Source organism: Limulus polyphemus, unplaced genomic scaffold (assembly GCF_000517525.1).
Source record: "Limulus polyphemus unplaced genomic scaffold, Limulus_polyphemus-2.1.2 Scaffold7152, whole genome shotgun sequence".
Taxonomy (NCBI): domain Eukaryota; kingdom Metazoa; phylum Arthropoda; class Merostomata; order Xiphosura; family Limulidae; genus Limulus; species Limulus polyphemus.
In genome coordinates this window covers 15,229-27,566 of record NW_013672762.1, presented here as the reverse complement: position 1 = coordinate 27,566, position 12,338 = coordinate 15,229, and the positions used below count along the sequence as shown (strand labels likewise).

At 36.1% G+C, this 12,338-nt stretch overlaps 1 protein-coding gene across 1 annotated transcript in view; it reads right to left on the bottom strand.

Moving 5' to 3' along the window:
- The window catches only part of LOC111089717 (dynein regulatory complex protein 1-like), a gene marked incomplete at its 5' end in the record, with an annotated part of 27,831 nt that overhangs the window by 2,884 nt on the left and 12,609 nt on the right, over positions 1-12,338 (bottom strand). Inside the window, 2 exons of the mRNA XM_022402693.1 lie at positions 5,545-5,691; positions 11,669-11,826. Coding sequence (XP_022258401.1) covers positions 5,545-5,691; positions 11,669-11,826 — 305 coding nt within the window. The remainder of the gene's footprint in view (positions 1-5,544; positions 5,692-11,668; positions 11,827-12,338) is intronic.

The window sequence follows — 12,338 nt, the reverse complement described above, 5'->3', positions numbered from 1 at the left end:
TAGATTAGGCTAGAAGAGGTGTAGTACCTTTATCTAATCCACATGCGTGTCCAACTGATGTAGATTAGGCTAGAAGAGGTGTAGTACCTTTATCTAATCCACATGCGTGTCCAACTGATGTAGATTAGTAAGGATAGAAGAGGTGTAGTACCTTTACCTAATCCACATGCGTGTACAACTGATGTAGATTAGGCTAGAAGAGGTGTAGTACCTTTATCTAATCCACATGCGGGTCCAACTGATGTAGATTAGGGTAGAAGAGGTGTAGAACCTTTATCTAATCCACATGCGTGTTTAACTGATGTACATTAATTAGGATAAGTTTTCTAGATGGAAAAATTGTCGTAATGGCCGGAACCTTCATCCTTAATACATCACGCCTTCGTTTGTGTTGATATCGTAGGTGCTGACTTGTGAAGAACTTTGAGGAGCACTTCTAAATAAAACTTATGAAAAAATTAGAATTTAGTGGGTCTTATAGAATGGTTACGCTATTGCTTCCATAGATATTCTATAATACTAGATCGTGCTTCGACACCATGATCTGTCTGATTCTCTGGAGCTAATGACGTGTGTTTTTCATTCTAACAAAATGCCAAGTTGTGCGACCTACAATTGTACGAGCTGTACAACTGCTTTTCGCTCATCAGGGAAAATCGTGACAACTATTGAGAAAAATATAAACTTTAATACATTAAAAGACTTGTTTGTTGAATTTCACACAAAGCTACGTCGAGGATAATCTGCGCTAACCATTCCTAACTTAGAAGTGATAGACGAGAGGGAAAGCAGCTACTCAACACTATCCATCGCCAACTGTTTGACTACTCTTTACCAACTAAAGTTTATATTGACCGTCACATTATAACGTCCTATGAAAGGGCGAGCATGTTCTATGATGGATTTGAACCCGTAACCCACAGATTTCGAATCGAATACCCTAACCCCTAGACCATCCCAGGCCTTATAGTAAAGTCATTGAAAATATTAGTGTACAAGATAATAGAAGTCTTCCAAACTTAAATATTCCAAGTTAAATACTGAAAGATTAAAGTAAGTATGTATTTAATAGTAAAACAGAACAAATCTCGTTGAATTTCGATGGCAGGTAGTTAAAAAAAAGTTCTTGCCTAGCACTCAAGATGAGGTTGTATGTTAACAATACTTGACAGGCAGAGACAGATATCAAGCTGGGACCACACATTATCTTAGAATCACAACCTGACACATTATGATTTAACTGGTGTTCTCTTTGGGATTTTCTTCCCTGTTGCTTAGTAAATGTCACATACTGGTAAGACTACTTTGTATTTATTAAGATTTTTTTGTTCTTTTCTACCTTTAATTTCACATAATAGTAACAGATATGTTTCGGAACTTTCACTGGTTTTTTTCAGATCAAACGCCATTCTGTTAAGCTCTGAAGAGATGTTCGATGACGAGGAACCCACTTTGAGACTAATAATGGCTGGAGACGGCTTGAATGGGTAATGAAAAAAACTTTAATATAAGTTTAACATAACAGCAAATGTACAACGTTTCGACAATACTTTGTCATCATCATCATCAACAAATAATCCATTCAAGCCGTCTCCAAGCATTATTAGTCTCAAAGTGGGTTCCTCGTCATCAAATTTGAATTCATCACATGTGAAGTGAGACTGATGTCATATAGTTTCCATATGTGTTTTCACTGCTGTTGAAATATGTTAATTGCTGGAATGAGTTTTTATAACAAACTAAAGCAGTTACTCAAAGACTTTGAAGTCAGTAACTTAACTGTGTAGCTACTTTTAGTTGATAATTCATCCTTCACTCAGTGGAGAGATTAAAAATCAGGAGTAAAATTTATGTAAAGTATAAATGTGTTTTCTTTTGGCCTTGAGTAATAGGAATCAAACATCCACAAAGTTCGAATACTTTTCCCTGTATCTCAGTTAAACAGCACCAGTAAAAGTCTAATAACCACTCAAATATTATTCCCTAAGAAGTAAGTTTGAAGTAGCTCTTGAGAGTGTATTTCATTATTAAATATGCTAAACATGTCAAAAGATTTAAGCAAACAAGATTGTTGATAAAAGATGCTAAGTAACAAATAACCAGTTTTCAGTTAGTAACAAACATCTCATCATAAAGTCACCCCATATTAAAAGAAGACACTGTTCTACTGGTGTCAAAAAAGAAACTGAAAACTGGTCCAAGTTTCATCAATCACATGTCAGAAAAAAAAAAGAACTGGCTAAAGCAAAAGAAATTGAGACAGTAACTCTTTGACTTACTCTTGAAAAAAAATGTATCTGAATATGGCTGGTACTCTTCCTCAGTAGAAAGAAACCAATGGATGCTATAAGTTGAATTAACAAGGTGATGGAACATTAACCATCAAATTACAGTCACAGCATATGCTATGAAATATAATGTTCAATGTTCTAGCTGAGAAGTTTGTAGAACATCAATTATGGTAAACCAATTAAGTGGTATGGCCTTATTTTCTGATGACATTTAGGACAGATGAACAGCTATCAAACCTGATGATAATAGGGGGTTGTCATGTACAGCTGTCCATAACAAGCAGTGGAGAAAATCTGCACATTCAGAGTGGTTCTTCCAGAGATGCATACAAAACCACTCACTGGTAGCTTGATAAAGTACCCATGAAGCAGAAATGTCAATCCAGATGAAGTTATGGAATAATAGTTGACTTATGAAGATTGCATAAGACTATGTTACCACGAGACTACATGGCAACAATGGTATTTACATGGTATTGATGCAACTTGGTTTACTTAACCATAAAACAAATCATATTTATATGTTTAACATCCAGGCAAAGGCCATAAACACAAAACAGCTATATCTAACAGATAATATCCTGGTTGGATATTGACTATCCAGAAAAAAATCAAGGTGAAGATTACAGGAAGATATGGAGGAAGTAATGATCAAAATGACTTACTGAGAAATTAATCCTGACCACTAAGGATGAATTAATGGTCAAACTTGGAGGTGTATTGGAGGAGCCAATTAATGTCTACCACTGGTTAAAAATTATGAGAAAATTTGGAAGATGAGACATAGTAAATTATCTTAGAGTGAGTAGCCACTCACAAGCAACCACTATAATACATTTTACACTACTTGTCAGTAAGTTAACCACATATAACCAATAATAATAATAATTGTATATGCAAAATAGATTGATCATTTGATTTCTGAAGCAAATGTTTGGTTAGTCTACAAATTAAGAAAATACTAAATAAGAACAAGTATCATGGTGTGTACAAGTAAAGAGGACCATTGTTATAAGAATCCATTTCTTTGACCAATTGTCCAAAGACATCTGTCATCAGTATCCACCAAAAGTATGATAACAACTATGGTCTCCAGTTGTTGTTAACTAACTGAGAGAAAATGTAATTGGTCAGGATTTCATCAACAACAGTTAGGATTAGGCTATTTTGGATCATAATTTGTGTGAAGGGCATTAGAAAACTGTGATATAACAGTCCAGAGATAATCCAAAAACCTCTTATCTCAATTACAGATAAGAAAGCATCATAGATAAGTTATAACAGAAAACTTGGAAAGTTCCTTTGTACGAGAAAATGTTCAAATACATTTTTGTGTATCATCTTCAGGTCCCCCGTTTTATAGACACTGTTGTGTTTTCATTTTAAAGGGCCTCCATTAGGGAAAATTCTTATATGTTATTATCTTGAGTGTTTGAGTTCCTGATTGGTTGGTAGATTTTGTGAACATAGCTTGTGATTCACTGATTTTTGATTAGTTTAAATTATATATTGCTCACCTCTGTTCTTGAGTCTCTTGAGTGTAGGGATTCTCACTTAATGTGTATTTTGTATTGTTTTCTTGTTAGCTATCTTTATTTTGTGCCATTCTATGCTGTGATCTGTGTACAAAAGGTATTCGGTAATGGCAGAAAAGTTGGGCTTCATTACTCATTTTATTTTTCTGTTTTTTTTTTCTATATAAGATAATCCACATTAACATTTTGTTTTATGTATATATAATGACTTTGGATGTTAAACAGTCTAGAGGTTGTTTAAATTAACATTTTGTTTTATATGTATAATGACTTTGGATGTTAAACAGTATAGAGGTTGTTTAAATTAACATTTTGTTTTATGTATATATAATGACTTTGGATGTTAAACAGTCTAGAGGTTGTTTAAACTAACATTTTGTTTTATGTATATATAATGACTTTGGATGTTAAACAGTCTAGAGGTTGTTTAAATTAACATTTTTGTTTTATATATATATATAATGACTTTGGATGTTAAACAGTCTAGAGGTTGTTTAAATTAACATTTTGTTTTATGTATATATAATGACTTTGGATGTTAAACAGTCTAGAGGTTGTTTAAATTAACATTTTGTTTTATATATATATAATGACTTTGGATGTTAAACAGAACTGGCTCCTGCTGTTCTGTATGTGTGGGCATCCTCTGAGGAGATCTTGTTTTTCAGCATATGATTTATAATCCTGTTAACTTGTCTTATATTGGTGGTTTCAGTCAGGTCTTGCAGTTTCTTATAATAGTCCTTTTTGTCTAATATAATCCTGTTAACTTGTCTTATATTGGTGGTTTCAGTCAGGTCTTGCAGTTTCTTATAATAGTCCTTTTTGTCTAATATAATCCTGTTAACTTGTCTTATATTGGTGGTTTCAGTCAGGTCTTGCAGTTTCTTATAATAGTCCTTTTTGTCTAATATAATCCTGTTAACCTGTCTTATATTGGTGGTTTCAGTCAGGTTTTGCAGTTTTTTATAATAGTCCTTTTTGTCTAATACAACAACAGAACTTCCTTTATAATCCAGAAGAACGACATGTAATTCTTCAGGAGTTTTAAAGCCTTCTGAATTTATATCATTACTGAGTTACCCGGAACATCATAACATTTGGAAGCCTTATTGTTCAAGATTGTTTTTCTGGAAAGCTTTATGCAGCTTTTCTCTACCAGCAGCAAATACTGAGAAAGGTATGATTTCTGGAGTGACAATAAAGTTCAGACCAAGATACAATAAACTGGTGATGACTAAGAATCCTTGAACTTTGGCTGACTACAGTGATGTGGTGGTGTTTACGGAAGCCTTTCTGGGTCACTCAAAAAAACTTGTTAAATTTTCTTGTTTTTCTGTTCTATGTTTTCCTTTGATCTTTCATAGTGTTAGGAAAATATTTTTTGTGTAACTTTTATATCAGAACAGCTGTTTTATATGTTTCACAACAATAATATTTTTTGTTTCACCATGTTTACACAAAATCTGCTATGATACAATGCTTATGTCATATAGCATTCATATTGTCTTCTATTGCATGAACATTGAATATAGGCACATACGACAAAATATCCAATCTCTATGACGAAATATAATATTCTAAATGTAATATACATGAAAACAATTCATATATATATATATATGTTTTACTGTGTTAATAAACAATTAAAATAGAATAATTGTTATTAACAGTAACTTTGGTGAAGAGACTCAAATATTAATATGATTGATACCTACTAATACTTATCTAATCCCTGTTGTAAGGCTTCCCACAAATGCTGCTGACTTTGGGAGGTTACATCAAGGAACTTATTCCAGTAGATGGCATCATATGTAAAGCCCAATGGATTAGAAACTGACTTTTTGGGAGCTGAATGAAGATTACTAAAAAATAGTTTTTTGAACCAACAGAAATAAAGCTAAAATCTTAGGACAACATACATACATAGTTACAATTCAAAGTATTACAGGAGTGTTATAATTTTCCTATAATGAAAATGTTTTCCTGATAAGTAATTCCCCCCTTTCGCAAGATTAGCTATTCCCATTCAGGGTTGCCCTCTATATGCGAGCTTTTTTTTTAATGCATGCCACAAACTTTCTGCTCCCCCCTATTGGAATCTAGTGATTCCAACATGTCTCTCATGCAAGTCATCATTCATCACTTCTCCATCAATGGAGTATGACATAGTCATGTAACTCCCTCTATACTCTTCCACCAAACTAACACTTCAAGTTTGGTAAAAGATGGAAGCACCAGTTTTCAGTGGGGAGGAAGGGTGGGAAGTGTGAGCGGAGGGAATTACCTATTGGAAATACATTTTCAGTATAGGAAAATTATAATTTCTGATCCAGTAATTCCCTCTGCTCATAAGATTAGCTAGAATCCCACATTGAATAGGAGGTTGGACCAGTGCGAGGGAAGAACAGACGTACCCTTCAAAAGCATTTGAAGGAAACCGCTGGAAATGAGAGAATCAGACCCAAATATCTGATGAGGGGAACCCTCACCACTTCTGAACCAGGTATACTCTTCGTCCATACATGAAATACATGTGAGATGGATGTAGAGGAGCACATCCAAGTGGGAAAGAACTCTGGCTGGATAGTGAGCTGAATCATATGATATAGAGGTCAATCAAAAGTGGGTAAACAATGAATTTACCCCTAGATGTAGAGCAGTTAGGGCATGATGAACTGTATGGGTATGTCAACTATGTCCAAAACCCTCACCACTGGGAACAGACAGCCATACAGGTGTAGGATGAGGATCATACCGCCTTCACTTTAACTTTGAGAGATCGGAGGGAATCAATAACCACTCCAACACCTGAACACGGCACATGTAGTAGCATCTGATAGATTGACCTGGGAACCCAACATCCAGTATCCAAAGGATGTCTATATAAAAGAACTCAACTCCCACAACAGTGAAATGAACCGGAACCATTCCCAAAACCAGAACATCTTAGGATAAGATATGTCGAGGGATGCCAAAGGAACAGACCCGAAACAAAACCACCTTCCTCAGCTGTGACCCACAACACAGAGTTTGATCGAGGGAGGATGTGTGAGGACTTATGTTGATTGGTTCACTCTAAATCCAACACTAGGTCACAGGGTACTGACATCCATGCGGCGGTAGGATGAGGGCTCCCAAATGAAAGGGTGAACAGCATTTTTGACAGCTCAACTCTAGTGGTTGAGTAAATGGTATCAGGAGCCCATATCATCCAGCAAGGTGGTGGCTCAACTTCTATGGAGGCCACATCTCATCTACATCAGCAGAACACCACCACCCCACTTTCAACTGAATGGTTTTAGCCATCTTTTTGTAGAACCCATTTAGGTGTCTTCAAGGTCAACCACCCCAGCAGCTTGGAAATGGAAAGTGCTAAGGACTCCCACACTCCACTAGAAGAAAAGAGGGTGAATACATAGTGGAGAGTCTGGAAGAACGTCACCACTGGAGACAGTGCAATGGGTGACCATGAAACCCTATATTGAAAAGCATACCATACCAATTTATTCAATCAAGGCATGACAGGGATAGGCAACTATCCTCTTGTGCTTTACCCCCCACATTTCATGAGTGATGTGGTCAAGAATGGGCATGTTAATGAAGCAAAAACACTGTGAGATTATTCACCTTCAGGCAATTTTGTGGAACACCCCATCTCACCAGTAAGCATTGCAAAGCCATGAAAGAGAGTGTAATTCAACATGGCTGTACAGTACAGATTTCAAGTGAAGGATATCTGGTTAGGCATTGCTCCCAATGAAGCAGGATCCAAATAATGAATAATGAAGCAAGGGCCCCTGAAAGGAAAGAAATAATGAATAGAAACTTACCCAGTTAGAGTCACACCAAAGTATGAAAAATGGTCACAGGTGGTAGATGAAAACTCAACGACGAAGAAACCATGATATGGTGTAGTCCTCATGCCCAAGTGTAAGAGTTCCCCCAATGGCCAATTAAGACGAGATGCTAGGGAAAAGGTAAGGATGTCAAATCTGATGAGAAGACACCTGAAACAAAGTCTGGGAGGAAGATGACAAAGGGGCGTAAGCCAATGGGATCAAAAGCCAAACACAATTGGTGAGGGTGGAAGCAGAAAGATCTTGACTTGAAGAAAACTGCCTAGAAATAAAAAGACAGGAGTGGGCACCACGAAAAGAAGCCATATGGGCAATAGAACAATGAAGAGCACAGACCGTACATAGGAGGATAAAGATGGGAAATGGAAAGGAAGGGAATTAGGAAAAAGGAGGAGTTACCTCCCCTAGCCATCCATGTCTTGGGTAGGAAGCAAAGATATGGATAAAGGAGTGGGGAAATGTACAAGAGACATCAAGGGAAACAAATCCAATCTACGATGTACACATGAATAGAGGAGAAGGAATTATGTTTGATGGGAAGTTGAAACATGGAACACGAAGAAAGTGATGCAAACAAAGGTAAAGTGAGGGAATAAAGGATCACATCAATATCCCAGGTTGGAATGGTAGGTATTCAAGAAAAAAAATGAAGGTATGGGATGAGGCTGCCTGAAAACCCAAGATTGAGGAAACAGAAGATCCACAGTTGAAAAACCAGGGAAGAAACTCTGCCACCTGAGACACGGGTTCAATCTGTGGGAAATCTCTGACTCGTAGATTAACTGCAGAGCATTTTCCATTTATGCCAATAAACATCCACTAAAGAAGAGCAAATGGAACAAGCTGAAAGAAAGCTACCTACAGGTATAAACACGATCTCCCTGCCGAGGACTGAATAAGAACCAAGCATGAAGGTGAATGTCCAGAAAGAGTACCGGTAAACAAAGAAGGGCAGGAGACAAAGGAAGAGGCAGTGGAGGTAAAAACTTGGAGCTGGCCATTAAAGAGCAATCAGAATGACCCAACACAGAATGGTAGGGATGAGGGAAGTCACCCACAGAACTAAAAGGATGGGGAGATGAACATACAGGAACCTGTGGGACCAATCCCACCTGAAGGCATTAACAGCCATAGCTAGGGGAGGAGGTACCAGATATCAAATAGAAGTAATGGGTGGTTATGAGATGAAGTAAAGGGATCTATGTGGGGAGAATCCCATGGAAGACAAAGCCACTGGAAAACAAGAGAATCGAGAGACTACTCTGATAGATAGAATGTGTTGGGAGAAGAAAAACAAACTGGAATCTGAGCGAGAGCACCCAGAATATTACATTTAGGAATGTGAATATTGTGCATGGGGGCCCCAAAGAGCAGATATAATAAGTGAAAAGAGAGGAAGTGTGAACAGGTGCCACCCATAGGAGCAACATCCCAAAAAGGGGACAAGAGAAGAAATCGAACACACTATAAAACTCTATTTATAATAGAAAGGAAAACAAACAGTAGTGTCACACCCGATAATAACTCAAAAACAAAGAAGCCATGTGAGGTGAGAATGAACTGAAGATGGCAAAAACCCCAACATGGAGGGAAGAAAGAAGAGGTATCCTTCGACAAACCTGAAATGTAAACAGAACACCGAATAAAGGGAAACATGAAACATTAAAAGTATGAGAAATGATAGGGGAAAAAAGAATGACAAATCCTGGAAGAAATCTGCTTGAAGTTATACAAAGTTAAAATTGAAAGTACATAGAAGGTAAGGCTTGTAAGTACCCAAACTCCAAAAAGACAAAAGGAACAGTACAGAAAACGTGAAGATAATATTCTGCAAATCGTGTCTGAAAATGTGTAAAGTAGGTCTAGCAGATACTGCAACAGAAATATGGAAGGCATTCCATGATAAGGTCAGGGAGAACTGACAATTTTAGGGCATTGGAAAATGGGTTCAGCCATTAGATGAGGAAGGTGAGCAATAGTGGAAGCAGATACAGCAGACCCCAGCTCCCAGGGACCAACACATGAATTTAAATTACTAGTATTAAGGATAAATTAATAGATTATAAACGAAAGTAACTGTAAAAAAATATAAACTATAAAGAAAAACAAAACGAAATAGTCAACATAGTGAAAAACGGGAATAAAATAGTGTAGGGAATGCATCCATTATGATTTGAATTGAAGAAACATCTGGAACCGTGGGAGATATGAACCTGTCCATAAAACCAATAAATAATGAATGGTAAGGATAAATTATAAACTAAATGAAATGAGTGGTAATAATCATAAAGAATCAGTAAAAGGATAAACTATAAAGAAAAAATTAATTAGTTAACATATTAAAATGGGAAGAAAACATTGTAGGGAATGAATCCTGTATGATGTAGTGGTGAAGAAAAACTGGAACATGAGTAGATATTAACCCGTCAGTAAAACCATGGGTAAACCGATAAATGATACAGTAATGACGCCAAATCAAACAAGATAGTGAACAGAAATAATAAGGAAATCTAAACTAGAACTACAGTGAAATAGAAAAGAACGAAAACTAGTTAAGCCTAATCGAACAGTACAAAACAAAGGATAACCTAAGAATGTAAAGGAAACTGAACAATAAATAGGCACAATACTGGGAGACATCTATGTGGGCCCAAATTCACGGGTTATTAACGACCACGAAGCAAGGTTCGACCATAGTCCAGACATTAGACAATCAAGCTATTGATGAAATAAAGCGGAAACTGTCTGTGGAGTAACGTGAATGAAATCCATTATAAACGTGTGAAAAGAACATAGAATCTCTGTATTGGGAATGGAGACTACATAATGGAAATGAAGAACCAAACACTTGAAATCCGGTGGTAGAAAAAGGCTATCAAGATCTCCGTCCACCCGAACAAGGTCGGCTTCTATAGGAGGAATTGTGGGCTAGAATCAAAGAAAAGGGTCAACCTTTTTAGCCTTCATTTTTCTCGAGAATAAACACTGATAAAAACACACCAGGTCGCTTGCACTTGCGGCCTCTGAGTTAACGCTAGTCGTAGGCTTGACCCACTAAGTGGTAACATTAGCTCCGGAATGTGACTGGAATAAGCTGGGATAAATGAAGGCAAATTTCAAACTCCAAAGAATCTAAAGGTTATAATAAGTGAAGACCACTTCGTGAGTATACTATATACAAACATGAAACTGTAAAGACTGACAAACATCCAAATACAAGTGCTGCTAAATGAGAAGTGATAGTTAGATGAAAGAGTATTGAGAGATTCACATGCACTATGTGACTACGTTGTCGCACTACATTGATGGAGAAGTGACACTTGATGATTTGTATGAGAGACATGTTGGAATCACTACATTCCAATAGGAGGGGGAGCAGAGGAATTGTGGCATGTGTTAAAAAAGTTCACATAGAGAGGGCAGCACTGAATGGAATAGCTAATCTTGTGAAAGGAGATACCAGATCAGAATGAATGTTTGCATAATTATTAAACAGCACTTTTAGTAGTTCTAATAAAATAAAATTACAATGATACGAAACTCTACTCTTTTCATCATCCAGCAGTTACAACATTAACCATGGTGGAAGAAGAACAGTTCCTTATATCTCTTTTAGTAGCTACAACATTAAGTTAACCATGGTACTAACTACAGTAATCTTAGCTACAACATTAAGTTAACCATGATAAGACAACAGTAACCTTACGTGTGTTTTAGTAGCTACAACATTAAGTTAACCATGATAATGACAACAGTAACCTTACATGTGTTTTAGTAGCTACAATATTAAGTTAACCATGGTACTAACTACAGTAATCTTAGCTACAACATTAAGTTAACCATGATAATGACAACAGTAACCTTACATGTGTTTTAGTAGCTACAACATTAAGTTAAACATGGTACTAGCAATAGTAACCTTACATGTGTTTTAGTAGCTATAACATTAACTTGTCTAAATTCCTTATTTCACAGTCCTTACCTTCTTGACCAAAAATCAGCCATATAGTTTCTAACAGCCAGAAGAACATCCTGTGTTTTCAAGTTTTTGAAATATTTCTTTTTACTTGTTGCTTGAGTCAAAACACTAAAGTGAGAAACAAGGCTAAAAACATCATCTTCAGTTTCTATTCCCAGCACCTAAATAGAAGATACATAAATACTCTATTATCTTAGAAACAAAAACTGTCAGGGTGTTTGTATTTATATATAGGAGATGTCCAATAAAGTTGCTGTTTAAAAGGCCAAGTTTCAGAAACACATTTTTACAAATCACAAAGATAAACTGTAATCTCTGCTTAGAACTTTGGAAGAATTTGTTATTAATGTATTTCTATACATAATATGTAGGGGATATAAGCTTGAAGTTTTTTAACCAATTAGAGCATGAAACCAAAACGTTACTTATATCCTGAAATTTCTACATTGATTATATTATCAAGTTACTTACACAGGTCAGAAGTTAAAAATGAAGATAATAAACAGTGTAGCTAATTTAACACCATAATTTTACTAAGAGTGTTCAGTGTCATAAAAAACAAAACAAAAAAAATACTTGTAACTATTAGAATTCAATGATTGAACAGTTAGGCACCTTCACTGGTGTGAATATTTTGAGATTATAACTGGAAATATTCACACCAGTGAAGGTG